At 42.4% G+C, this 27869-nt stretch overlaps 1 protein-coding gene across 1 annotated transcript; it reads right to left on the reverse strand.

Annotated features, from left to right (window-relative positions):
• Nucleotides 1-505: 505 nt before the first annotated feature.
• On the reverse strand, nucleotides 506-25792 carry LOC124037705 (nuclear receptor ROR-beta-like). Its single transcript, XM_046352683.1, has 10 exons — nucleotides 25450-25792; nucleotides 8116-8201; nucleotides 7462-7603; nucleotides 6721-7152; nucleotides 6483-6604; nucleotides 6228-6360; nucleotides 4552-4659; nucleotides 4232-4342; nucleotides 3995-4107; nucleotides 506-3857 (listed from the first exon to the last, which is right to left on the reverse strand). The coding sequence occupies exons 1-10, from the start codon at nucleotides 25454-25456 to the stop codon at nucleotides 3696-3698; spliced, it is 1416 nt and encodes a 471-aa protein (XP_046208639.1). The 5' UTR covers nucleotides 25457-25792; the 3' UTR covers nucleotides 506-3695.
• Nucleotides 25793-27869: the final 2077 nt, after the last annotated feature.

The following is a 27869-nucleotide window of genomic DNA, read 5'->3' on the forward strand; positions in this document are numbered from 1 at the left end:
CTAACATAATTGCAAAAGTGTTTTCTAATGATCACTTAGCCTTTTAAAATTATAAACTTGGATTAGCCAACACAACGTGCCATTGAAACACAGGAGTGATGGTTGCTGATAATGGGCCTCTGTACGCCAATGTAGATATTCCATTAAAAAGCAGCCGTTTCCATCTACAATAGTCATGTACAACATTGACAATGTATACACTGTATTTCTGATAAATTTGATGTTATTTTAATAGACAAATTGTTTTGCTTTTCTTTCAAAAACAAGAACATCTCTAAGTGACCCCAAACTTTTGAAAGGTAGTGTACATGTTTTTGGGTTGTTCTGATGTCAACAGATGTTACTTAACTGTATATCTTTTGTTAAATATTTAACAATTGACCTATCTTTATTCCATATGATTGATATTCCTATCTGTAAAACTAATACTGGGTGTGAATCACCCAATTCCAATGTTTAGGAAGTTTAAATACTGTACATGAGTAAGCACACAAGCAACATCAACTTATTGTAAAATTACTTTATTACATTCTTAAATCCACATATTGTGTCTCCATTGTTGCTACAACAAGAACTCTTAAACGTGTTAAAAAATACTCTTAGGCTTCATATTCATAATATATCCTAAATTATATATTTTAAAAATCTAGATTGATTTCAATAATCATCTTAAAATAGAATGAAAACATGATAAATAGAAGTATCATGAAAAGATTTAGGGAGATATTATTGAAAAAATAGAATAACAACTCTCCAAGACAAAAAGGAGGACACTAAACTGATAAGAAAAAATATGACAGACTACGATAGAAATTAAGAAACAAAAGATCACAACAAAACAAACACTGGATACATAGATTAAAATCCATCTTTAAATGTAATTACATTTTAGATCCTATTTATTCAAAAATGTAGGCTCAAAAGTCCTGTAATAATATTGATATTAGACTGGGATCAAACCTTTGATACTTTTTTGAACAACATTCACAAGAACATGTACACTGTGATCAAGGTTTTAAGGTCTTCTTCTATTCCGCGCAAGGTGTCGGACTAGGTTAACTGATGAAAACACTGGAACAGAGAGCCCAGCTATCTCCCTGAGTGACTGAGAGGAAATGTAACTGTACACATTGCGAACTGCCTTAAAAGAAAGAAAAGCCGTTTTAGGTGTGAAAATACATAACCATCTATGTTCTAAACACTTACAAAGCATTTCACTTAATAGAATCTCCTCTGCCTTACGAACCATAAACTCAAGTCAGTTAAACTAGTTCTGTGTAAAAGTTGAGTGTTGTTATGTTGAGAGAATTAAAAACCTCTTGTGCTGTACTTTTAAGGGGTCTCAGGCTAGATCGCTTATGAAGTCTACTGAGATATCTAACGAGGGCTGTTAAGACCTTCCTAACTGAAATCAGGAAAGACATTATTGCACAGTCCCAATATGACACAGTGGTAAGCTCCCAGAAAAGTGTATCCCCCCAAATACCAACTACTTTTATATATACAGTATGAAGAACCGCACTGTTCCAGCATTGCATAGTGAAACATGATTATTGAAATATAATTGGACAGAAAATATTCAAGGCCCGTAAGTGATTCTCTCTTATTGTGGTAAAAGTAATACAAGTATTCTGCTCTGACCAAACCTTTCACACTGCAGCTTGTCTATGTACAAGCTTTGTACTGAGGGTGTTGAGAGTTTTTTGAAATCCCAAAAGCCCTTTTAAGAATAGTTCAAAAGTAATATCCTGCCACACCCAATGTCCCTCTCCATAAAAATAGATATTAATCTAACTTTAACTTCCTGGTATAGATTAATAAAAATCTGTGCTCTCATTGAAGACAGAGGGGCAGATTTAATGCTCCAAAATAAACAGTGTGGAAAAATATATAAACATAAAATACATATTTTTGTACTCTATCATCATCCTTCAAATTGCATTGTAAATTCTGACATCTTAAATACTCTATAATCTAAATGTTGAAATCCCTAACTCTGTGGGGTAGCTGATGGCTCTGTTAACCCTTCATTATGCCGTGAGTGTTTTTTGAGAGGGTGAGGTAAATGGGGGAGGGTTAGGTAGAGAAGGCATCATTAACAAATCATCACACTTTCAGTTCAGTCTGAAACAGTAGACTGCATAAAAACATACAGAGGGAGCCTGAGTCCCCACCTTCCCCATACTGGTCAAAGCTCAAACTCTAAACACCCCTTCCAAATTGTTGTTGGTGCCGAGCTGGGAGCACTGGAAAGTGTTTTCACTACCTATTTGTTTTCTTCTTATCATCTGCATCCTTTCCCTCTTGAACAAAGTCTTGTATTGGACCTACAGACCCCTGGTTTGAGGGATCCTTCATCTCCTGGGGAACTCTCTATCTCATTTGCTTTAGTCCTGCCTGTCTGAGGCAGGAGGATGTCCCACTTCTGTCAGTTTCAGGAGGACGTTCGTCAGTCTCTGAGCTGGAACCCTGAGATTATTTGTAGCACAAGAAAAGTGTCCAGATTGGGTGAGGGAGGGCTCATTGTCGGTAGGTGCTATTCATCTAATAATTTTCCATCCAGGCACCCCAGAATATGACCAGAAATACTTTGAAAGACGCAGTCCTGGCAAATCTATTTATTTATTTATTTGCCTTTATTTAACCAGCTGAGTCATTGATAACACATTCTCTTTTACAATAACAACCTGAATCATTTTTACGTATTATACATCTCCCCCTCTCCCTCCTTCTCAATGTATATATATATATATATTTAAATCCCTGTCTAATTTGATTTTTACATTAGTAAATATAAGAGTATAGATAAAGAACATTTAAAAATACTTATGTGATTCTTCTCTCTTGCTCTCTCTCTAAGTGGCATTTGCAAGGGAAAAGGTAGTGGGACTGAGGTCTTTGATTGCACCTAAAAAATTTAAGTCGAGCTGGAAAAATATCAGTGTCTGAATGTGTGCCTGTAAAAATACATGTATAGGTCAGCATAAGTGCTTTGTCTTAGTGCTGTGTGTGCAAGTCTGCATGCATGGTAATAGTTGCATCGTCCATGTCTTGCATGCAAAAAAATGTGCCCACTTATCCATTTGATCTTGGTCCCTTTAAACAGTTTGTTCATAGGATACAAAACTGCAAAGTATGGGCACTACCAAATAAGAAACTGGAGAAAAAAAATTGAGCTGTCAAACTGCAATAAGATAAAAAAGAGACTACATAGCATCTCCTCCAATGGGGCAGGATTGTATAGTACATTCAGTCTCGTGCCTTGGGCTGTGCTGCATGTCTGTGGGGTACATTCAAGATTATCTTACAAGGACTTACACTGAGACCTGGAAAATAAGTTAAACTGGTTTTACAGAGGACTTCAGCTTAAGGGAGATCTCAAGCTCTCAAGCTCTTAGAAAAACCATCTGAGATTGCAAAAATACATTCTCAGAACCGTTTTACTCCCCCCAAAATAGGCAGCATGCATATAGTACCCAGCACCTAGTGTTGAATTTTGTAGCCTGGACTGGCTTACAGTCCAAGCAACTCCATAAGGTGGAGGTCTGAGGTGAGAGTAGTATGTCCTAAAGTGTAGCGTGCAGGGTTGTCACAGAGCTGCTGGTTACTTCGCTGTTGCCACATTACTCTCCCTACCTCTCGTTCCCTACATCTTTTTGTCTCTATATGAATCCCTTTCATATCTAAACAGATTTTTAGTCCATTGTGGAGTCTGGGAAGGTGATTTCACTGCTGAACACCTCACGGTACAGAGGGGGGAAATTGAATGCAGTCTCCGGGTGGAGCAGACGGAAAAACTCGAGCTTGTCAAAGTGTAGATTACAGATGGACTTCATCATGGGAAGCTTGGACACCATCTTAGAGGTAGAAGAAGAGACACAGAGAAAGGAAAAAGCAAGATAGAACATTTGTATCTTTCACATTCCACCCGAAATCCTTTAACAAAAGCCTGTTTGAGGAATAAAGGAATATATCATCGTCTGCCAATATGTACCTTTGCCAGTTTCTCCTCTGATGAGCCACCTCTGTGTAGACAATGTTGCAGAGCCAGATATACTTTCTCTTGAAGCTTCTGTACCTGTTGCCTGTCTGTCAACCATGGTCGGTCTGGAGGAAAAAAAGAGCAACAACCACAGTCAGTCTGCTGGTTTTCCTTCTTACATATTACTTAGTGTCTGTTTCAGAGCTGAGACATCACCCCAGTCAACGGGAGACAGTGTGAGAGGATTACCTGGTGACAGGAGAACAGAAGCACTGAACAGAGCCATCTCCTCTTCAGAGAGCTGCATACAACTCAGGCTCTTGGCCAGGTCAAACACAGCACCCACAAGGTCATCACAACCTTCAAGGAAAGAGCGGGGAAAAACACGTCTCTTCAAAACAGAAACGTCTGACTTGGTTCACTTTTTAAAAAGTAAGCTATAAAAAAGGGTTGACCTAGCATTTTTCGACTATGTGGGTGGGTAAATATATTTATATACTTTTTTTGTGTGTGTGTGAATATACTCTGATGAAATATTAATGCTTTGGTTTCATAAAGAGGGGACTCACCAAGAGCTTTGAAGGTCTGTGCGCTAGCAAACTTGCTATCAAACAGAATAGTGTTGTTGATGGGGTTGTAGGCACGACACATGCGAATCAGAAGCACATCCAGACATCCTGAAGAGGAGATCGTAAAGAGAGCGTAAAGATGGAGAGGGGAGAGAGAGGAAGAGGAAAAGGGGGACAACAGGATGCTCCAACACGTACACACAAACAATATGAAATAAAACATGAATTCCATGTTGTCAGTCAATAGAATACATCCATTTCATATCACAACATCAAATGTATTTCAATCAATTATAAATTGAATCATTTTTATACAATTTGTTACAATTCAAACAAATATGATGAACAAACAGCACATAAAAGGAAAGGTGGGCGAGAAGAAAAACAAGAAGATCCATCATTAGAATAATAACTGTTTTCTTGAACATCGTTGGAAACAGAATGTGGCCTTTGCCACATAAGGTTAAATTGAATGTATATTCTAAAATGTAGTCCTAAGTGGCGAAGTTTGTTTGTCTGCAGACACACATGTTTCTCAAATATACTATTGTGTATGAATGCTGTAGTACTGAAACATGGAAATGCAGTTAATGCTTACATGCTCAGGTTGTCTGAACAGGAACTACAGTGGGCTCCGAAATTGTTCACACCCTTGATAAAGATGAGCAAAAATGACTGTATATAATACAGTGGCAAGAAAAAGTATGTGAACCCTTTGGAATTGTTTCTGCATAAATTGGTCATAAATTTAGATCTGATCTTCATCTAATCACAACAATAGACAAACACAGTCTGCTTAAACTAATAACAGACAAATTATTGTATTTTTCTTGTCTATATTGAATAGATCATTTAAACATTTACAGTGTAGGTTTGAACCCCTAGATTAATGACTTCTCCAACAGCTAATTGGAATCAGGAGTCAGCTAACCTGGAGTCCAATCAATGAGACGAGATTGGAGAATCCTTCCAGATCCTTGATATCCTTTGTCTGCGCATTTGGACTACCGTCTTCAATTCAAACCACAGCTTTTACAATTGGTTTCAAGTCCGGAGACTGAGATGTCCATTGCAAATGTAGATTTTTGTGGCCAATTAACTGTTTCACATACATCAATATCCACATGGAAATGGTTGATTGGCCACAAAATCCACATGTTGCAATGGCCATCTCAGTCTCTGAACTTGAACACCATTGAAATCCTGTGGTTTATATTGAAGAGGGCAGTCCATAAGCGCAGATAAAGAATATCAAGGATCTTGAAGGATTCTGTATGGCGGAATGGTCTAAGATCTCTCCCAATGTGTTCTCCAACTCATAAAACATTTTAGAAAAAGGCTCAGGGACGTTATTCTCGTAAGGTGAAATCAGGGATGTCAATCATTTTGACCTCTACCTTTTTGAGAAAAATAATGGTTACTTGTTTAACAAAATCTCTTTCTCTGAGAAATTGTATTAGTATAAAATAATATAATTTCCCCAATGTTTCTTGCATACAATATAACTCAGTATTTAAATGATTTATTTTATACAATCATTTTTGCTCATCTTTATCAAGGGTGTGATTAATATCAGACCCCACTGTGTGCTTTGAGGTCAGAGAAAGCTGGTGTATGAGGCCATGGAATAGAGTTGTGAAATGCACTCATCTTATGTCCTAACAATAGTTACTGACCTGCTTTGAGAAGAATGACCTGGTCGTTCTGACAGAGATCCAGGAATCCAGTGATGCGCTTGGCAAACTCCACCACGTACTGGATGGCATTGGTGAGGTGGATGGCACACTGCTGCCACATGACCTCCGCAGACTGAAAGAGAGAACAAAGGGATGCCCATGTTAGATATAACATTGGGAATAGCACATAGTCGTGTAAGAGTAAATAGGTCACAGGTCACTGAGTTAATCTTGGTACAGGACATTGATGTTTACCTTGCTCTGGAAGCTGCGTGTCTCCTCAGGGGTGTACAGGGACCAGATAAGCCTCTTCAGCTCCTCACTGCCATGCTGACTGGTCTCTATGTGAGACTTTACCACACTAGCAGTTATACGTTCTGGAAATGGACAAGACATGTATGGTTTAGCTATCAACCACACTCAATGACAAAATGATCTAGTGTTAGTTATAGTGACATACAGCAGATGGTGATAGAGTGACGGTTCCACTTACCAATCTCGAGCATGGAGAATCCCTCGGGTAGAGGGTTGACCAGCGCGTGTGTGAACAGGCCGGACTCGTGCAGCAGCTGGTACTCGTGCTTGATGTGGTGGTTGCTGTCTCCGAAGTCCAGTCTGTTCTGTTCGGGTGAGCTTTGAGAGGAGGAGCTGCTACCCCCGCTTCCCCCCATCATTTCCAGATTGCAGAACTCTCTTTCAGCGCCCTCTGGTGTCAGGGGCAGGTCACACAACAGGCCGTCTGGCAGGGTGATGTCATCAAGGTCGCTGAGAGCGGCACTGGAGCCTCTGCTGTATGCCCGGCTGTGACCTCCGACCTCGCCTCCCTCCTCACGGGCGGCAGTTAACTCCTGGGACGCCTGGTGCTTCTGGACCTCAGCATACAGGCTGTCTCTCTGCTTTTTGGACATGCGGCCAAACTTCACCGCTGTACCAGGAAAGGAGAACATAATCAGGGAATGAATTATGAGCTCATATAGTAAGTCCATATGGAGCCAATATGGAACTTGAACAATTGCAAATATAGAATAAAATCCACTGATAATTTCATTTCATGGCATCACTGCTGTCTCTCAGGCATGACTCCAGGAGTGATTTTACACAGTGTAACACAACTCCACATTTGGCCTTTCAATAAGACCCAGAGAGCTCTAGCGTCCGGTGAAGAGACAGACAGGGGTCCCCTCTGGACTGACCTTGCTGTGTGTGTGTATGTGTGTGTGTGTTTCACACTCACCATCACGGCTCATGCCTAGGGCCAGGCACTTCTGCAGCCGGCAGTGTTGGCAGCGATTCCGATTGGTACGGTCAATCAGACAGTTCCTCTGCCGGGAACAGGAGTATATAGCATTGTTCTGCTGGCTGCGTCGGAAGAAGCCCTGCAAACACACACACAAGCACAAACATCATCAGGGAGGCAGGTAACCTAGCGGTTAGAGTGTTTTGCCATTAACCGAAAGGTTGCTAGTTCGAATCCACGAGACAACTAGGTGAAAAATCTGTCGCTCTGCCCTTGAGCAAGGCACTTAAACATCATTGCTCCAGGGTTGCCATCAATAATGGCTGATCCCTGGCCGTGATCCCACTCTCAGGGGGAGTGGGAATTGCAAAAAAACACATTTCAATTTCATACCAAACACTTATACAGGTTCCACACTTGTACAGGTTCTACACTTGTACAGGTTACACAAGTGTGAAACAGGACACATAAGCTTGAGCTATTTGACCATGAATACAGGTGCAAGGATGGATGGGCACTGGGCAAGGGCATACAATATATAAATAGTCTAAATTGATTGAATTTGCTGTGGTTATTCTAGAGGGATGACAGTAGGCAGAACGAAAATAGAACACTTGGAGTAAGTATATCTCTGAGATTGAGGTAGCTCACCTTGCAGCCTTCGCAGGTGATTACACCATAGTGGATCCCTGATGACTTGTCCCCACAGATCTTGCAGGGTATTACTTCAATGTGTGCTGGAAGTAGAGAGAGAGGAGGAACATTTAGTACATTGCATACTTAACACTAAAGACTAGACTAGATAATAAAATATAACTTGATGGTGACTTGGGTTTTGATCTCTTCATGATATGGTCCTTAGAAACTGTGCCAGAACTGTCTGAGAAAGTGCAAGACAGGTGTAGATATACCTACCCTATATCTACACCTGGTTGGAGCGAGTGGTCGCATCTGCACTTCGCTCCCGCGGGTAGTATAACTTTTTCATTATATTTCATTATAGCACAACGGTTTGATTTGTCTAATCTTAGCAATTTCTTCTCAGCTAGCTACATAGCCGTCTTTGTATCAAAGATAATTGCGTAATTATCGTATTTCGCCGTCCTAACGTAGTCTTCACTAGCCAGCTAGCTAACGTCCACTGATTAGCTGCACTGGAGAAACTATTACACTCAACTGAACGACTTGATTAGTGTAGTGTTAGCTAGCTACATAGCTGTCTTTGCTGTCTTCGTATCATCGTATCCAAGATAATTGTGTTGTTTAGGTTTAGAGTGTGTAGTCTTAGAGTGATTATCTTAATTTACCGAGGTTAGCTAGCCAGCTATTTGTCGTCCTTAACGTAGGTGACTCTGCTAGCTAGCCAACGCTAGCCAACGTCTTCTGTATAGGACTCAACATCCCGGTCGCATTCACAGGTAGTATCACATTTTCACTTCATTTCATTACAGTACAACGGTTTGATTTGTTTGATCGTAGCTAGCTACATAGCTAGCTACATAGCCGTCTTTGTATCAAAGATAATTGTGTAGTCTAGAGCGATTTTCTAGGTTCGCTAGCCAGCTATTGTCGTTCTTTTAACGCAACGTAACGTAAACAACACTGCTAGCTAGCCAGCTAGCCCCCGAATAGCAACACTGCAGAAACTATTACACTCAACGGAACGACTTGATTAGTGTAGTGTCAACAACGCACCCACTGCCAGCTGGCCTACTTCAGCAGTACTGTATCATTTTAATCATTGTAGTCAATAAGATTCTTGCTACGTAGCTTAACTTTCTGAACATTCGAGACGTGTAGTCCACTTGTCATTCCAATCTCCTTTGCATTAGCGTAGCCTCTTCTGTAGCCTGTCAACTATGTGTCTGTTTATCCCTGTTCTCTCCTCTCTGCACAGACCATACAAACGCTCCACACCGCGTGGCCGCGGCCACCCTACTCTGGTGGTCCCAGCGCGCACGACCCACGTGGAGTTCCAGGTCTCCGGTAGCCTCTGGAACTGCCAATCTGCGGTCAACAAGGCAGAGTTCATCTCAGCCTATGCCTCCCTCCAGTCCCTCGACTTCTTGGCACTGACGGAAACATGGATCACCACAGACAACACTGCTACTCCTACTGCTCTCTCTTCGTCCGCCCACGTGTTCTCGCACACCCCGAGAGCGTCTGGTCAGCGGGGTGGTGGCACCGGGATCCTCATCTCTCCCAAGTGGTCATTCTCTCTTTCTCCCCTTACCCATCTGTCTATCGCCTCCTTTGAATTCCATGCTGTCACAGTTACTAGCCCTTTCAAGCTTAACATCCTTATCATTTATCGCCCTCCAGGTTCCCTCGGAGAGTTCATCAATGAGCTTGATGCCTTGATAAGCTCCTTTCCTGAGGACGGCTCACCTCTCACAGTTCTGGGCGACTTTAACCTCCCCACGTCTACCTTTGACTCTTTCCTCTCTGCCTCCTTCTTTCCACTCCTCTCCTCTTTTGACCTCACCCTCTCACCTTCCCCCTACTCACAAGGCAGGCAATACGCTCGACCTCATCTTTACTAGATGCTGTTCTTCCACTAACCTCATTGCAACTCCCCTCCAAGTCTCCGACCACTGCCTTGTATCCTTTTCCCTCTCGCTCTCATCCAACACCTCCCACACTGCCCCTACTCGGATGGTATCGCGCCGTCCCAACCTTCGCTCTCTCTCCCCCGCTACTCTCTCCTCTTCCATCCTATCATCTCTTCCCTCCGCTCAAACCTTCTCCCACCTATCTCCTGATTCTGCCTCCTCAACCCTCCTCTCCTCCCTCTCTGCATCCCTTGACTCTCTATGTCCCCTATCCTCCAGGCCGGCTCGGTCCTCCCCTCCCGCTCCGTGGCTCGATGACTCATTGCGAGCTCACAGAACAGGGCTCCGGGCAGCCGAGCGGAAATGGAGGAAAACTCGCCTCCCTGCGGACCTGGCATCCTTTCACTCCCTCCTCTCTACATTTTCCTCCTCTGTCTCTGCTGCTAAAGCCACTTTCTACCACGCTAAATTCCAAGCATCTGCCTCTAACCCTAGGAAGCTCTTTGCCACCTTCTCCTCCCTCCTGAATCCTCTCCTCCCCCTCCTCCCTCTCTGCAGATGACTTCGTCAACCATTTTGAAAAGAAGGTCGACGACATCCGATCCTCGTTTGCTAAGTCAAACGACACCGCTGGTTCTGCTCACACTGCCCTACCCTGTGCTCTGACCTCTTTCTCCCTCTCTCTCCAGATGAAATCTCGCGTCTTGTGACGGCCGGCCACCCAACAACCTGCCCGCTTGACCCTATCCCCTCCTCTCTTCTCCAGACCATTTCCGGAGACCTTCTCCCTTACCTCACCTCGCTCATCAACTCATCCCTGACCGCTGGCTACGTCCCTTCCGTCTTCAAGAGAGCGAGAGTTGCACCCCTTCTGAAAAAACCTACACTCGATCCCTCCGATGTCAACAATTACAGACCAGTATCCCTTCTTTCTTTTCTCTCCAAAACTCTTGAACGTGCCGTCCTTGGCCAGCTCTCCCGCTATCTCTCTCTGAATGACCTTCTTGATCCAAATCAGTCAGGTTTCTAGACTAGTCATTCAACTGAGACTGCTCTCCTCTGTATCACGGAGGCGCTCCGCACTGCTAAAGCTCTCTCTCCTCTGCTCTCATCCTTCTAGATCTATCGGCTGCCTTCGATACTGTGAACCATCAGATCCTCCTCTCCACCCTCTCCGAGTTGGGCATCTCCGGCGTGGCCCACGCTTGGATTGCGTCCTACCTGACAGGTCGCTCCTACCAGGTGGCGTGGCGAGAATCTGTCTCCTCACCACGCGCTCTCACCACTGGTGTCCCCCAGGGCTCTGTTCTTGGCCCTCTCCTATTCTCGCTATACACCAAGTCACTTGGCTCTGTCATAACCTCACATGGTCTCTCTTATCATTGCTATGCAGACGACACACAATTAATCTTCTCCTTTCCCCCTTCTGATGACCAGGTGGCGAATCGCATCTCTGCATGTCTGGCAGACATATCAGTGTGGATGACGGATCACCACCTCAAGCTGAACCTCGGCAAGACGGAGCTGCTCTTCCTCCCGGGGAAGGACTGCCCGTTCCATGATCTCGCCATCACGGTTGACAACTCCATTGTGTCCTCCTCCCAGAGCGCCAAGAACCTTGGCGTGATCCTGGACAACACCCTGTCGTTCTCAACCAACATCAAGGCGGTGGCCCGTTCCTGTAGGTTCATGCTCTACAACATCCGCAGAGTACGACCCTGCCTCACACAGGAAGCGGCGCAGGTCCTAATCCAGGCACTTGTCATCTCCCGTCTGGATTACTGCAACTCGCTGTTGGCTGGGCTCCCTGCCTGTGTCATGCAGGTGAAAGAGGACCCAAAAGCGACTTGGCGAAAACAGAGTCTTTAATCCAGTAAAGTAAATACAAACAAAAAACACAACTTTCACTCGAAATGACGAGGACAAACTGGAGACTCGATCTTGAACAGCAGGTGAACAGCAGGTTGCCTCGGGAAGGCACTTGAACCAGACAGACTCAGACACCTGCTCACCACGCAGCATCTGAGGAAAACACGACACGACAGGGCGATACACAAACACAGCACGGTGAATTCTAGACAAGGAACCGACAGGACAGGAACGGAACACAAAGGAAGAAATAGGGACTCTAATCAGGGGAAAGGATCGGGAACAGGTGTGGGAAGACTAAATGATTGATTAGGGGAATAGGAACAGCTGGGAGCAGGAACGGAACGATAGAGAGAAGAGAGAGCGAGAGAGTGAGAGAGGGAGGGGGAGAGAGAGGGATAGAAAGAGGGAAAGAACCTAATAAGACCAGCAGAGGGAAACGAATAGAATGGGAAGCACAGGGACAAGACAAGATAATAAATGACAAAACATGACAGCCTGTGCCATTAAACCCCTTCAACTCATCCAGAACGCCGCAGCCCGTCTGGTGTTCAACCTTCCCAAGTTCTCTCACGTCACCCCGCTCCTCCGTTCTCTCCACTGGCTTCCAGTTGAAGCTCGCATCCGCTACAAGACCATGGTGCTTGCCTACGGAGCTGTGAGGGGAACGGCACCTCAGTACCTCCAGGCTCTGATCAGGCCCTACACCCAAACAAGGGCACTGCGTTCATCCACCTCTGGCCTGCTCGCCTCCCTACCACTGAGGAAGTACAGCTCCCGCTCAGCCCAGTCAAAACTGTTCGCTGCCCTGGCCCCCCCAATGGTGGAACAAACTCCCTCACGACGCCAGGACAGCGGAGTCAATCACCACCTTCCGGAGACACCTGAAACCCCACCTCTTTAAGGAATACCTAGGATAGGATAAGTAATCCCTCTCACCCCCCCTTAAGTTTTAGATGCACTATTGTAAAGTGACTGTTCCACTGGATGTCATAAGGTGAATGCACCAATTTGTAAGTCGCTCTGGATAAGAGCGTCTGCTAAATGACTTAAATGTAATGTAAAATATAAAAATAAGAAGGGATAGAAACATCTGCTCAATCTTTGCTCCCAACTGCCCTGATTTTGAACTCAACAGAAACACTATACTCCGAGTCGGTATCCACGTCATACGAAGGAATTTCCCTTGACAACACCCACAAATTGGGGAAAACAAACATTCTTTCCCATTGACCCCCATTGACCCCCAAGAGCCAACTTCATTGTCAATTTTTTGTTATTTATGAATTACATGCAGAAAAACTGCTGTGTTGTTTAACCAGCCCAAAAATCCTGATCTACGGTTCGCAATGTTCCCACATAGAGAAATAGAGCCTACGAGATGAGTCCTGTGGCTTCAGGCTATTTGGCGTGGGAGAGTGGGAAATGTGGGGAACCGGTGCCCAAGTAGGCTACTACTTTGAAGAATCTCAAATATGAAATATATTTTGATTGGTTGAGTTACTACATGATTCCATATGTGTTATTTCATAGTTTTGATGTCTTCACTACTATTCTACAATGTAGAAAATAGTAAAAAATAAAATGAGTAGGTGTGTCCAAGAATTTGACTGGTACTTTACCTGTGGAAAAAATGTCATCACAGATAAGACATTTAACTTGTTTAGTATAGTCTGTTTGTATTGTCACTCACTACTTGTAGCTGTATAGTCCATTTGTGTGTGTTGTTGGTCTTGGCTAGCTTAATGTTCTAGCACTGTCATGAAAAGGGGCATGAGGGAAGCCCTACAATATGATGTTTTTCTAAGTAGTGAGAATGCTTGGGCAGAAGCAGGCAATGTTGAAAAGTATCCTTTAGACATGTTGTACTTTTCTTAAATGTAGTTTTGTAATTGACTGAAACAAACAAACAACAAGAAAAAGGTTACGTTTTTGCTGTGAGCCAATGGGGTAAACCACAGGTTGTCTTCCCCACAGCGGTGCGGGGACGTGACGTTTCATCTAATACCGACTGGCACTATCAGAGTCAAAAGCCAATTTGCAGCATTTTGCAGGAAAAAAAACTCCATACTGATGATACGGATATATAATTTATTCATATAAACAGAACATTTAACAGTATGTGCAACAGTGTGTGTACAGCCCTGAGCCCTCTCTCCCTGGAACAGGCTATTATTTACATCATACCAGAGTAGCAGGTTAATTGCATTTACTGGGCCTGGGGTAATAACGTTTCACTGTTCCTCCTCCAGGGTGAATTAAATGTTAGAAGAGGTTAACAAAAGCCCCCGCTTCAGGAGAGCCTCCTCTGATACACAAGATAAAATGGCTACTCTCAAAAACAAATGGTTGTTTTTCTGTGTTCGCTCTGAGTGCTGGGTGTGTTAAATATTTTTTTTCTAAACTATTTTGTATTACAGTGACGCAAGGCGTTATGTAACATTTATTTTGCAGGTAGCAACTGTATTAACGGCCCTTTACCAGCACAACCAATCACCCGAGTGAGCCTGTGTCTAGATACAGTAAGTGCGTCACACACGGGGAGCAAAGCAAATGACTAAACTATAAAGTTGAAATCTCAGCATCATAGATAGGAAGGGAGAATGCTCAACTACAACTGGGTGGGAGTCTTTTGCATAATGTGAGTGAGATATTTGAGTGGCTTCCCGGATATAATTCCTACTGACCTACAAAAAGCAAATAGGGAAATAAAAATATAAAGGCAGTGGAAAAAACCTCTCTCTCTCTCTACCCCATCTAGCGGCCCTGGCCCCCACCCTCTCCCTGTTATATAACTGATGTCTGGCCGGGTTTCACAAACACACTCATTCAGGGAAGGTGACCCTAGCAACGCCGTGACGAGCCTACCCCTTCCCTCTCTTATCGTTCCCATAGGTTCCTGGGAGCATAGCTTTGTCTCTGATATGTTAACTGACATGCTGCTCAGCTGTGTGAAACAGTCAGGCTATGAGAGAGGAGGAGCTGTTCTACTGACACACTTTCCAATTCAGCAAGGGGAGGCGCTTTGGTTGGCATCCCTGGCAATTCATCTGATTACTTTCTTTCCTGTTTTAAGGTGGAACCAAATCTGACTCAATCACTGACAGGGGAATGGAAATGTTCACAGGCTAAAAAAAACAGTCCATGTTTGATTAGTGAAAGATTGATTATCACTTTAGAATCTGTAGAGTAAATACAAGTGTATCGACATCCATGTTCCACTTATGTAACACCAGGGAGTGTGAGAGTATTTTAAACATATCTGCAGTATATTCTGAAGGGGCCCTGATTGTAACTTACACTGGTGCTCAACTTGTGGAAGCATGTCAGGTATTTGTGCAGTTTCAGCTGTCTCGGAGCAGTTCATAAAACTAGTTCTACCCCTAGCATAACCACTGAGTCCTGCAGGAGTGTTATGGGCTGTCTGGACAAGTCAGTTACATAATGGGTCATGGCTTCAACACCTGAACCCTTTTTACACAACTCTAATTCATTTCAAGACATTTGAATCACGTGAAAGAATATGGCATTTAAAATACACAAAGTACAACGCAGTTTGTAGCACTATGGAGCACTGCAGAATGTCAGCAAAGTTCCTGGACATTGTTTCAAGAATGACAAGTTCTCGCGGGCCTTACAGCCCATTCTGGTTTGGTCAGTGGGTCAGGGATGTTTGACCTGAAGTCTTCCTCTGCCAACAAGTTTAAGCAAAGGACTTTGTCCTTTACGCTCACAAATTAACTCTCTCTAGGAAGACTTATCTCATGGAAAACAACAAGTAATAACTATGTAATAGCCATTGTCCCATGGTAAATACTAGGTAATTAGTGGGCAGAAACATAAAGTGTAACCAATATGAGTAAGATAAGATGATATAGGCTACATATAGAGGAACCAGTTTAAAAAGTATTCATATTAAGGGAGGGTCCTTATGTTGCAATAGCCTTTTACTAAGTGGGAGAGGAGTGTTGTCAAATTGTTGTCAAATAACTCTTCATGTATAATCTAACTCAAACCAAGCACGATGATACTCTAATGAAATCTGAAATCTGATTGCCCACACGTAGAAATTCTGAAATCTGATTGCCCACATCTAGAAATTCTGAAATCTGATTGCCCACACCTAGAAATTCTGAAATCTGATTGCCCACACCTAGAGATTCTGAAATCTGATTGCCCACACCTAGAAATTCTGAAATCTGATTGCCCACATCTAGAAATTCTGAAATCTGATTGCCCACATCTAGAAATTCTGAAATCTGATTGCCCACACCTAGAAATTCTGAAATCTGATTGCCCACACCTAGAAATTCTGAAATCTAATACGTCGTCTATGAATATATTGATTATTTTGAACAAGTCGCACACCGACAGTAAGACTCATCAAGCTCACTGGAGAAAGAATCGGAGCGAGCAAAACCGCGCCCCTCTGTTTTAGTATGTGTAGCCTATGTATCTGATGCTGTCTGGATAAAATAGTATGACATGTTTATTTTTGGCCAGACAGCATCAGATACATGGGCTACAGATACTAAGACAGAGGGGTCCTGCTTGCCTCGCTCGGATGCTTTCTCTGGTGAAATAGATTCAGCCTCTTGTGAATTGAAGGGAAATGATGAAACACGGATAGACACGAACTTGAAATATTTTATACGTTTGTTTCTTTTTTTATTGTTAACATTTTGGAGGAAGCCTGGCTTCCCTTGGTATCCATGAACACACGCCACCTTGTAGAAAAATGATGATTGCTAAATACTGCACAATTTAAACACTTGCCCAAAACACGTATAAATATTAGACTAGAAATTGTGCCTTAATGTATCATACTCATGCTAAAATGTTTATTCTATTCTAAACAGCTTGGAAAATTTCAGAAAATGATGTCATGGCTTTAGAAGCTTCTGATTGGCTAATTGACATCATTTGAATCAATTGGAGGTGTACCTGTGGATGTATTTCAGGCCTACCTTCAAACTCAGTGCCTCTTTGCTTGACATTATGAGGAAATGAAAATAAATCAGCCAAGACCTCAGAAGAAAATGGTAGACCTCCACAAGTCTGGTTCATCCTTGGGAGCATTTTCCAAATGCCTGAAGGTACCAGGTTCATGTGTACAAACAATAGTGCGCAAGTATAAACACCATGGGACCATACACCCGTCATCCCGCTCAGAAGGAGACAGCCAGACTACGGTTTGCAACTGCACATGGGGACGAAGATCATACTTTTTGGAGAAATGTCCTCTGGTCTGATGAAACACAAATAGAACTGTTTTGGCCATAATGACCATTGTTATGTTTGGAGAGGCTTGCAAGCCAAAGAACACCATCCCAACCGTGAAGCATGGGGGTGGCAGCATCATGTTGTGGGGGTGCTTTGCTGCAGGAAGTTCAAACTTGGTCGCAAATGGGTCTTCCAAATGGACAATGACCCTAAGCATAAATTCTAAAGTTTTGGCAAAATGGCAAAATGGCTTAAGGACAACAAAGTCAAGCTATTGGAGTGGCCATCACAAAACCCTGACCTCAATCCCATAGAACATTTGTGGGCAGAACTGAAAAAGCGTGTGCGAGCAAAGCATGTGCGAGGCCTACAAACCTGACTCTGTTACGCCATCTCTGTTAGGAGGAATGGGCCAAAATTCACCCAAATGATTGTGGGAAGCTTATGGAAGGCTACCTGAAACGTTTGACCCAAGTTAAACAATTTAAAGGCAACGCTACCAAATACTAATTGAGTGTATGTAACCTTCTGACCCACTGGGAATGTGATGAAAGAAATAAAAGCTTAAATAAATAATTCTCTCTACTATTATTCTGACATTTCACATTCTTATAATAAAGTGGTGATCCTAACTGACCTAAAACAGGGAATTGTTACTTGGATTAAATGTCAGAAATTGTGAAAAACTGAGTTTAAATGTATTTGGGTAAGGTGTAAACTTCCGACTTCAACTGTACCTATCAATTTTAATATTTGTTGGTATCTTCCTCCATTAATATCAGTATTTTCAAGGAGTAAACATAAAAATGTCAAAAACTTGAATAAAATGTATTTTTTAAATTTAGTTTATCATACTACTGTCATCAACATTGTTATGAATTTTAACCACTTTAAAATGGACATAAATCAATAATTGCAATCCCACTACATTAAATTACACATAATTGAAAAGCATATTTCATAGAGAATGTTACAAACTGGACTATATTCAGTAACTTACTTTGTCAGACTCTTCCCACGCACAAATGTATTTTTCTCAGGTTCAAAAGCATTTGCATTCACCACATTTTCTGTGGTTATCCTAAGATATATTCTCCAGACTTGCACAGAGAAAATTGTTGATATGTTGTAAAAATGTTATTCTAGATAACATTTTCTTTGGAAAAATTACAGATAGAAAGATGAAAAATGTATTTATCCAAATCTGCTCTGGACAACTCAGATCCTGGAGTATTTTGACAAAATGAAACTTTAGGCTGACTTCATTCAGTGTCCCCCCAAAACTTTTTGTGCGATATGCAAATATGTGCATATTTAATGAGATATTGCCTAATTTGCATACTTTTACAACATATTTCTAGAACATGTTAATACAAAAAAGACTTAGAAAAGTCTGGTAAAAGTTGAATGTTATATGATTAAGGGGTAAAAAAAATACCCTATCAGATTATGGTGCCTTGCAACTCACAACTGAGCAAGAGACATTCAACTTTGACCCTGTTGTTTCGATCATTGTCATGGTAACCTGACATGACAGAAAGCAGCATCATCAAGTTCTAAATTCCTCCGATAAGACAGAAGAGAGTGCACTGCTTTCATTTCTTCACATTCACAGCAGTAAGTTAGCATTTCGTCATACTTGTTGCAGGCTGCAAATGCGTCAATTTCATACTTAACTCCACACAAAAAAATCAGGAAAAATATATGCATACTGTCTTAATAAAACTACCCTTTTCTCCCCCATGCTATGGTGGCTAGATTCTTCTGGACTAGCAGGGGTAAACAACAGACTGGTGCAACCTGTTTGGCTGAATGCGGTACATAACACATAGCCACCCAAGACAGTAGGGGAGAGGGAGGGACAGGTAGCCTAAAATCACACACTGGTAACGATTTTCAAATGGAAGATGCACCACCAAATTTTACAGTACATATGGGGGTATTTGAATTTGGACCACAGAATTATACCTACGGAGGAGCGGCTTCTATGGAGGATCTTTGGTCTTCACAGTTGGCTTAACTTTGGACTAGAGAAGCTAGCTGTGTGTGCACAGTGGCACCCGAATGAAAAAAAAACATCTTACTTTTAATAAATCCAATGTGAAATGTGATAGACACTATAGTGTCCCTAACTAGCAGTGAAAAAGTTAATCCATTCTAATTACAAATCTCTCTCTATCATCTGTATCACACTTGTAACTTCAGTAGGCTACAGCTATGCTTCAGAGGGGGAGGGGCAGGTAGCCTACACAAACACACACTGGCAAAGATTTTCAGCTTGCAGGCAGACACTGGAAGAAGTTTCTGATTGACAGAGGTAGGGCTTTGCATAGGTGCTTGCTGTGTTTTTTTTGTGGGACTGGAATAAAATGCCCGGAACGTCAAATAGCGTTATTAACCAGTTCCCATGCTTTTAAAACAATGGTTCTGTTCCGGAACAGTTTAGATCACTTTAGTTCTCGGGTTCTGATTATGTTCCTTGAAAGATGTTGTTATTTTCTAGACTTCAGTTCTGTTCCATGAACCGGTACTAACCCCTGGTTTTATGTAGTCACTGGTCCCTGGGGATTAGGAGTGTATTGCCGGCTACGCTATTTACATTTGGGCTCCAAAGACCAGACAACGTATACTTTGGTGAACCTTGGAACCTTGGGGCATACTAGGTCAGTTGGTGGAAACAAAAGTACAGGCTTTGTCGCCTGCAATAAGTCAGCAAAAAGTTGCTGGCAAAACGTCTTGGTTTGAAAGGTGCAGGCTTTACTGCAGGTTTTACTGCTGGGACAAGCAAACTGTCTGTCTCTGTCAGCCAGTTTGCTTGTCCCAGCAGTAAAGCCTGCAGTCACAGATACTTTTCTCTCTTATCTTACCTAACCAAACAGCTCACAGGGAGTCCGAAGGTCCTATTTACCTTCTACTTTGTATTTACTTGACACGCTGTATGTTTAACCTCGAAGTAGTACCGCATAGCGACATACTTTAGCACAAACGCTACAGCCAGAGCATTTAACCTACATTGCATATGCGATAAGGGTGCTTTAAGGTATATATAATATGGTCCTCTTGTCCTAGAGCTTAATTACAGGTTTAAGGGGACATTTAGTTCTTAAAACATAACCCTCTCTCTAGGCTGGGCTGCTGATGAGGCCTTCAACTACAGTACCTAGCTTGCACCTGTTTTCTAAACAGTTGTGTGGATAGTGATAACTTATCCCTCCCTCGCTCCACTTCAGTGTGACCTACAGACACAAAGTACTCTGTGAGAGGGTATGGCTGATAAGGAGCCCCACTCTTTAAATATGCCAGGAGGAGAGAGTAATTCCTCTGTAGGAGTAACAGGAGTTGACTGAGAGGCGCTAAGGCAGGAGTGGATGGTGCAAATTTTTATTATTTTTATTTGACCTTTATTTAACCAGGTAGGCTGGTTGAGAACAAGTTCTCATTTGCAACTGTGACCTGGCCAAGATAAAGCAAAGCAGTTCGACACATACAACAACACAGAGTTACACATGGAATAAACAAACATACAATCAATAATACAGTAGTAAAATCGATAAACAACATGTGCAAATGAGGTAGGATAAGAGAGGTAAGGCAATAAATAGGCCACGGTGGCGAAGTAATTACAATATATCAATTAAACACTGGAATGGTAGGGTGTGCAGTAGATGAATGTGCAAGTAGGGATACTGGGGTGCAAAGGAGCAAGATAAATAAATGAATACAGTATGGGGATGAGGTAGATTGGATGGGCTATTTACAGATGAGCTATGTACAGGTGCAGTGATCTGTAAGCTGCTCTGACAGCTGGTGCTTAAAGCTAGTGAGGGAGATATGAGTCTCCAGCTTCAGAGATTTTTTCAGTTCATTCCAGTCATTGGCAGCAGGGAACTGGAAGGAGAGGCGGCCAAAGGAAGAATTTGCTTTGGGGGTGACCAGTGAGATATACCTGCTGGAGTCCGTGCTACGGGTGGGTGCTGCTATGGTGACCAGTGAGTTGAGATAAGGCAGGGCTTTACCTAGCAGAGACTTGTAGATGACCTGGAGCCAGTGGGTTTGGCGATGAGTATGAAGCGAGGGCCAGCCAACCAGAGCATACAGGTCGCAGTGTTGGGTAGTATATGGAGCTTTGGTGACAAAACAGATTGCACTGTGATAGACTGCATCCAATTTGTTGAGTAGAGTGTTGGAGTCTATTTTGTAAATGACATTCGCCAAAGTCGAGGATCGGTAGGATGGTCAGTTTTACGAGGGTATGTTTGGCAGCATGAGTGAAGGATGCTTTGTTGCGAAATAGGAAGCCAATTCTATATTTTATTTTGGGATTGGAGATGCTTAATATGTGTCTGGAAGGAGAGTTTACAGTCTAACCAGACACCTAAGTATTTGTAGTTGTCCACATATTATAAGTCAGAACCATCCAGAGTAGTGATGCTGGACAGGCGGGCAGGTTAGTTAACACAGTGTCCAAAGAAGGGCCAGAGGTATACAGAATGGTGTCATCTGCGTATAGGTGGATCAAAGAATCACCAGCAGCGAGAGCGACATCATTGATGTATACAGAGAAGAGAGTCGAGAATTGAACGCTGTGGCACCCCCATAGAGACTGCCAGAGGTCCGGACAACAGGCTTTTCGATTTGACATACTAAACTACCGGAGAAGTAGTTGGTGAACCAAGCGAGGCAATCATTTGAGAAACCAAGGCTGTTGAGTCTGCCAATAAGAATGTTGTGATTGACAGAATCGAAAGCCTTAGCCAGGTTGATGAATACGGCAGCACAGTAATGTCTCTTATCAATGGCGGTTATGATATTGTGAAACCAGATTGCATAGCGGAGAGGGTACGGTGAGATTCAAAATGGTCGGTAATCTGTACGTTAACTTGGCTTTCAAAGTCCTGAGAAAGGCAGGGTAGAATAGATATTGGTCTGTAGCAGTTTGGGTCTAGAGTGTCTCCCCCTTTGAAGAGGGGGATGACCGGGGCAGCTTTCCAATCTAAGGGAATCTCAGACGATACGAAAGAGAGGTTGAACAGGCTAGTAATAGGGGTTGCAACAATTTCGGAAGATAATTTTAGAAAGAGAGGGTCCAGATTGTCTAGCCTGGCTGATTGGTAGGCGTCCAGATTTTGCAGCTCTTTCAGAACATCAGCTATCTGGATTTGGGTGAAGGAGAAGTGAGGGAGGTTTGGGCGATTTGCTGTGGGGAGCGCAGGGCTGTTGACTGGGGTAGGGGTAGCCAGGTGGAAAGCATGGCCAGCCATAGCAAAATCCTTAGTGAAATTCTCAAGTATTGTGGATTTATTGGTAGTGACAGTGTTTCCTAGCCTCAGTGCAGTGGGCAGCTGGGAGGAGGTGCTCTTATTCTCCATGGACTTTACGGTGTCCGAGAACTTTTTTGAGTTTGTACTACAGGATGCAAATTTCTGTTTCAAAAAGCTAGCCTTAGCTTTCCTAACTGCCGGTGTATATTGGTTCTAACTTCCCTGAAAAGTTGCATATCAGGGCCTCTCGGGTGGCGCAGTTGTTAGGGCGCTGTACTGCAGCGCCAGCTGTGCCACCAGAGACTCTGGGTTCGTGCCAAGGCTCTGTCGTAACCGGCCCCGACTGGGAGGTCCGTGGGGCGACGCACAATTGGCCTAGCGTCGTCCGGGTTAGGGAGTGGTTTGCCAGTATGGATATCCTTGTCTCATCGCGCACCAGCGACTCCTTTGGCGGGCCGGGTGCAGTGCGCGCTAACCAAGGTTGCCAGGTGCACGGTGTTTCCTCCGACACAATGGTGCGGCTGGCTTACAGGTTGGATGCGCGCTGTGTTAAGAAGCAGTGTGGCTTGGTTGGGTGGTGTATCGGAGGACGAATGACTTTCAACCTTAGTCTCTCCTGAGCCCGTACGGGAGTTGTAGCGATGAGACAAGATAGTAGCTACTAAATAATCGGATACCACGAAATTGGGGAGAAAACGGGGTAAAATTCAACAAAAAAAGGGAAAAAAGAAAAGTTGCATATCATGGGGGCTATTCGATGCTAATGCAGAATGCCCTCAGTCACCAATGATGGTGACTGATGATCTAACCTAGTTACATTAGGTTAACAATCTGTGTTAGTTACTGTGCTTCTAATAAATATTGTACTGTTTTTCTGTTTCATTAGTGGCATATGAAACATCAATTTCTCTTTTGCGCTTTATGTATTTTACTCCAATGCTATATATCAGTCCTGAAATAAACCATATGGTATGGGGTGCTCATCCCAACCACTGGAACACATTTAGGGTTGTGCTACAACCACAGTTCCACACAACATATATAAATCCATGTCTATTTGGCTCTGCTTCCAGACAAATAGTCAGACTGTGCTTTGGGTCAGCAGTTTTTCCATTGTAGCCTATAGGCTTTATCTGGGGCTCAGAGGTTTTCCATACTGTATAGGGAATCAAAGGATGATGCCATCCAGCACGGAGTTAAATCTCAGGGAGTGGAAAGTTAGCAGTTAGTTGTCAGAGAGAGGCACCATCACACATACTGTAGCCCCACTGTGAACATCTCCTGACAGATAGTGACTTTGCGCTTGATCAACAGTGCCCTTGGGAGCAGAGAGCTGCCATCACTGCTCTGCTTTGTCTTTGATTCCTTGCTAAAACTATACCCTACATGGCTGTAACACTTCAGACAGTGTGGCAGACAGAGTTCTTATCTCACGTTATAAGAGAAGTGCACTTCATAAAAGTCATTGCTACAGTGGCTACAGCCATTGAGTTTACAGCAGTCCTGCCATTGGCACCTGAGGGTCCATCCATAGTCACAGAGGTGTGGATTACAGGGGAGAAAGAGAGCCAGGATATATATAATCGATTCTACTATATATTGATGCAAGCCGTACTTGAAAACAAATGGGTGACATAGATTATGGTTAATGTAATCAAGTAGCTAAACTCACAATGGAAACTGAGTGAGGGCTTAAGGTGTCCTGCTGAGAGGTGAATGTAGGCTACTGGTTGTTGGTCCCCATATCCTGCTGCGACTCCGCATAGAAATTGCATAATAAATGTAAAATCCAGATGAATATTTTGGATAAAAGATATTAGATAATTTTTTATTTAACTTTTATTTAACTAGGCAAGTCAATTAAGAACAAATTCTTATTTACAATAAAGGCCTACAATTATTTGCAGAAAAAAATCTAAAATCACAGTCAGCTGTCTGGTAAAGTATGAAAGACCAACATGTGGTCTTTTGGCTTTTGTAAATAAATTATTTGTCATATGATGCAAAACAAATGCCTACCAAATAATAACTGGCCTACAATAAATGGTTTAATATGCCTTGTAGGTAAAGGAGGTTGCTTGTACACCAGAAAAGGCTCTGTTTTTGACAGTCAAGTGCATGGCTTTGCACATGCCATGAAACCTCTGTTCTGCCATCCCCTAGTAACCACTGGTTATTTTTTCACTGATAATGTCCTCAGATTGAAGTAATAATAGGCTCATGTTAATGGGTTGCCTTAGAAATGACGAGAACCCTCAGAAGCCATGCCTCTCCACCCGCCCATCCTCCACCCTCTCTGAACGCTGTGTAATCCTCAATGACAGAACTAGGTCAATGGAACAGCGGACTCTACCTCACAAAGTCCGCCATGACTGGATGCAGAAAACAACAACAACACCCGCACGCACCACGAGTAGGAATGAAACGAAATCAGCACTCTCAAGTTTTGAGGATTTGGGGAAAAATATAATATAATATCAATACATATATTTTATATGATCAAGTTTATTATGGCCAACAGTACTAATGCAAATACAACCTACCCACGTCCAGAATGGCAAACAGAACTGAACAAAGATCATATGTAGGCCTAATAAGTCTTTCAATCACTCTCCCACCTCCCTTTTCTTACATAACAAAAATGTTTGCTGCCAATTGCTGGCAAAGACAAACAAATCACCATCTACATTCATCTGCACACGAATAGCCTATGGGACATTTTTACTTGAGTTTGGTGTACTTTTTAAATGTGCAGATTTAAAAGTGCAGTGTTTTTATTCTTCTAAATTGACTTTGTAAAACATCCTGACGAAGCACATAGAGTGGGTTACTTGATTATTTGTCATATCTCATGGCCAAACAGTTTAACTTATCTGAGATCTATGTCGTCGTTCATTCCCAAGCGCGCCCAGTTTCAACACATGCACCTCGGTCCCACAGTTCAGTAAACTATTTCAAAGTAATGCGTCTATCACAGTTTACATCACTCCCATACAAAACTGTCACTTTAATGAGCAAAACCCAGACATAGACATATATGCTATACGTGTTTGTAATTATTAGAATAAATGTAAACGTACCTCTCATATTCTTGCTGTTATTATATTTGAGTCGCAAAACTCAACGTAAAGAAAATAAAACGAAGGAATATAAAGATTATATACGCTTTTTCGCTCCGAAAAGGAGCTGTTGACAGTAAAAACAACAAATCCTAATATGTTTTCTAATAGCTGGTATGTGAAACAAACAAAATATCAAACGAATAGGTTAAGTTTGTTAACGTATTTACTCCGTGTAGCACAAGTATTCTTCCAGTGACTGTTCACAATGAGATATTGTGCCGAACTCCTGGTCTTCCCACCTCGTTCCTGTACTGGTGCTCACTGTCTCTTATCGCTCGCTGCTGTAACCTTCTGTCGGCGCGTGGACTCTCACATGATCTTGCTCGACTGGCCTGCCTTTTTCCCGCGAAACAGCGCGCGGCCCCGCGCGTTTAAGAAGGGTCGGGCTTTCATTTGCGTGGGAAAGTGTGGCAGTGTGTCACAGGAGCAACGTCGTGGGAAATATTCCTACGAGGCTTTTCTTTTCCTCGTTAAAATACATTCTTAAAAAGTAGGCTGTCTCAAGTAGATGTAAGCATAGCGGTGCCCTGATTGTGCGTTTAGCTTTTTTCTCTTCTCCCACTACAAGGCTATTTTGTGATCAAATAATAAGCACTTTATTACATAGGCTATATGTACATTGATAGTTCTGTATTCAAAAATCAAACCTGTCTAATATCAAACGTATCCTGTTGCATCAATTTTTTTAAATGTTTTATTATCAGATTTGAAATCATTAATTCATTGACATTTTTCTTCAGTGAGAACCTATGAGTATAAAAACTGAATTATAAAGCAGCAATATGCATCCATCATTTAACACCAGTAAAGAAATACAAAACAACATGCCTTGGAGAGAAAATATGTAGGCTATGAACCTTTATATGCATGTTTTGTAAACTTTATTTAGCTATGCAAGTCAGTTAAGAACAAATTCTTATTTACAATGATGATGGCCTACACCGGGCCAAACCCGGACAACAATGGGCCAGTTATGCACCGCCCTATGGAACTCCCAATCACAGACGGTTGTGATAGAGCCTGGATTCGAACCAGGGTGTCTGTAGTGACAGAAACCGCTCAGGGATGTCACCATGAGGTCAATGGTGACTTTAAAACAGTTACAGAGTTCAATGGCTGTGATAGGAGAAAACTGAGGATGGATCAACAACATTGTAGTTACTCCACAAAAGTAACCTAAATGACAGTGAAAAGAAGGAAGTCTGTACAAAATACAAATATTCCAAAACATGCATCCTGTTTGCAACAAGGTACTAAAGTAAAACTGCAAAAAATGTGGCAAATAAATTAACTTTATTTCCTGAAGAGAAAGCATTGTGTTCGGGGCAAATCCAACACAACACATCACTGAGTACCACTCTTCATATTTTCAAGCATGGTGGTGGCTGCATCATGTTAAAGTTATGCTTGTCATCGGCAAGGACTTATGAGTTTTTTAGGATGAAACGGAATAGAGCAAAAGGCTAAGCTGTGTCTCAATATATTTAATTTGTAATTTTCATGAATAGGAAGATTTTCTAGGGGTATATATGTCAGCTGCGTTATGCTAATTAGTTTGAGGCGATGATTACGCTCCCGGATCCGGGTTTGAGAGTCGCAAGAAGTATTAAAACAGAAGGCCAAATATACACTGGATTTGCTTACCAAGACAACATTGAATGTTCTTTAGTGGACTAGTTATAGTTTGACTTAAATCGGCTTGAACATCCATGGCAAGACTTGAAAATGTCTGTCTAGCAGTGATCAACAACCAACTTGACAGAACTTGAATAATTTCTAAAATAATACTTTCCAAATATTGTAAAATCCAGGTGTGCAAATCTCTTAGAGACTTACCCAGAAAGACAGCTGTAATCTCTGTCAAAGGTGACTCTGTATTGACTCAGGGGTGGGAGTCCTTATGTCAATTAGCTCAGAGCACAATCGGTACACAACCTAATACATGCTCAATCGAAATGTATGTGTGTATGTTAAATATGTTAATGTCACCGAGAACATTTTATTTTATTTGTGTGTGTGTATGTGTGGGAGCTCCTTACAATGAGCTAATGTCTGTTCAGCGGGCTAATCAAGCCAAAAACAATGCTAATACGGGTGATGAAAATAGAAATGTGGTGAGCGTGGTTAAGACCAAAGTGCTATGATGTAACTTCTAGACCTACTTAAAGGGGAATTTTACCCGGGCTCTGCCACAGCAAATAGTCACTACTATATTAACAACATGATGTTTTTATTTTTATCCAGACCACAAGCTAGAACTAGCACATTTTAATTTCACTGGTAGAATTGGAAAGTTTCAACTTCCTGTGTATTTGTTTGCTCATAGTGAACCACAAAGTCCGGCATTCCCTCCCTCCATACAGCCTTTTCTCTCAGTT

Source organism: Oncorhynchus gorbuscha, linkage group LG06 (genome assembly GCF_021184085.1).
Source record: "Oncorhynchus gorbuscha isolate QuinsamMale2020 ecotype Even-year linkage group LG06, OgorEven_v1.0, whole genome shotgun sequence".
NCBI classification, from domain to species: Eukaryota; Metazoa; Chordata; class Actinopteri; order Salmoniformes; family Salmonidae; genus Oncorhynchus; species Oncorhynchus gorbuscha.

Coding starts and splice junctions, on each gene's coding strand:
- LOC124037705 (XM_046352683.1), bottom strand. Junction 7,153..7,461: donor CCTAGGCATGAGCCGTGATG/GTGAGTGTGAAA, acceptor TTCCTGGTACAG/CGGTGAAGTTTGGCCGCATG. Junction 4,660..6,227: donor GGTCATTCTTCTCAAAGCAG/GTCAGTAACTAT, acceptor TCTCCTCTTCAG/GATGTCTGGATGTGCTTCTG.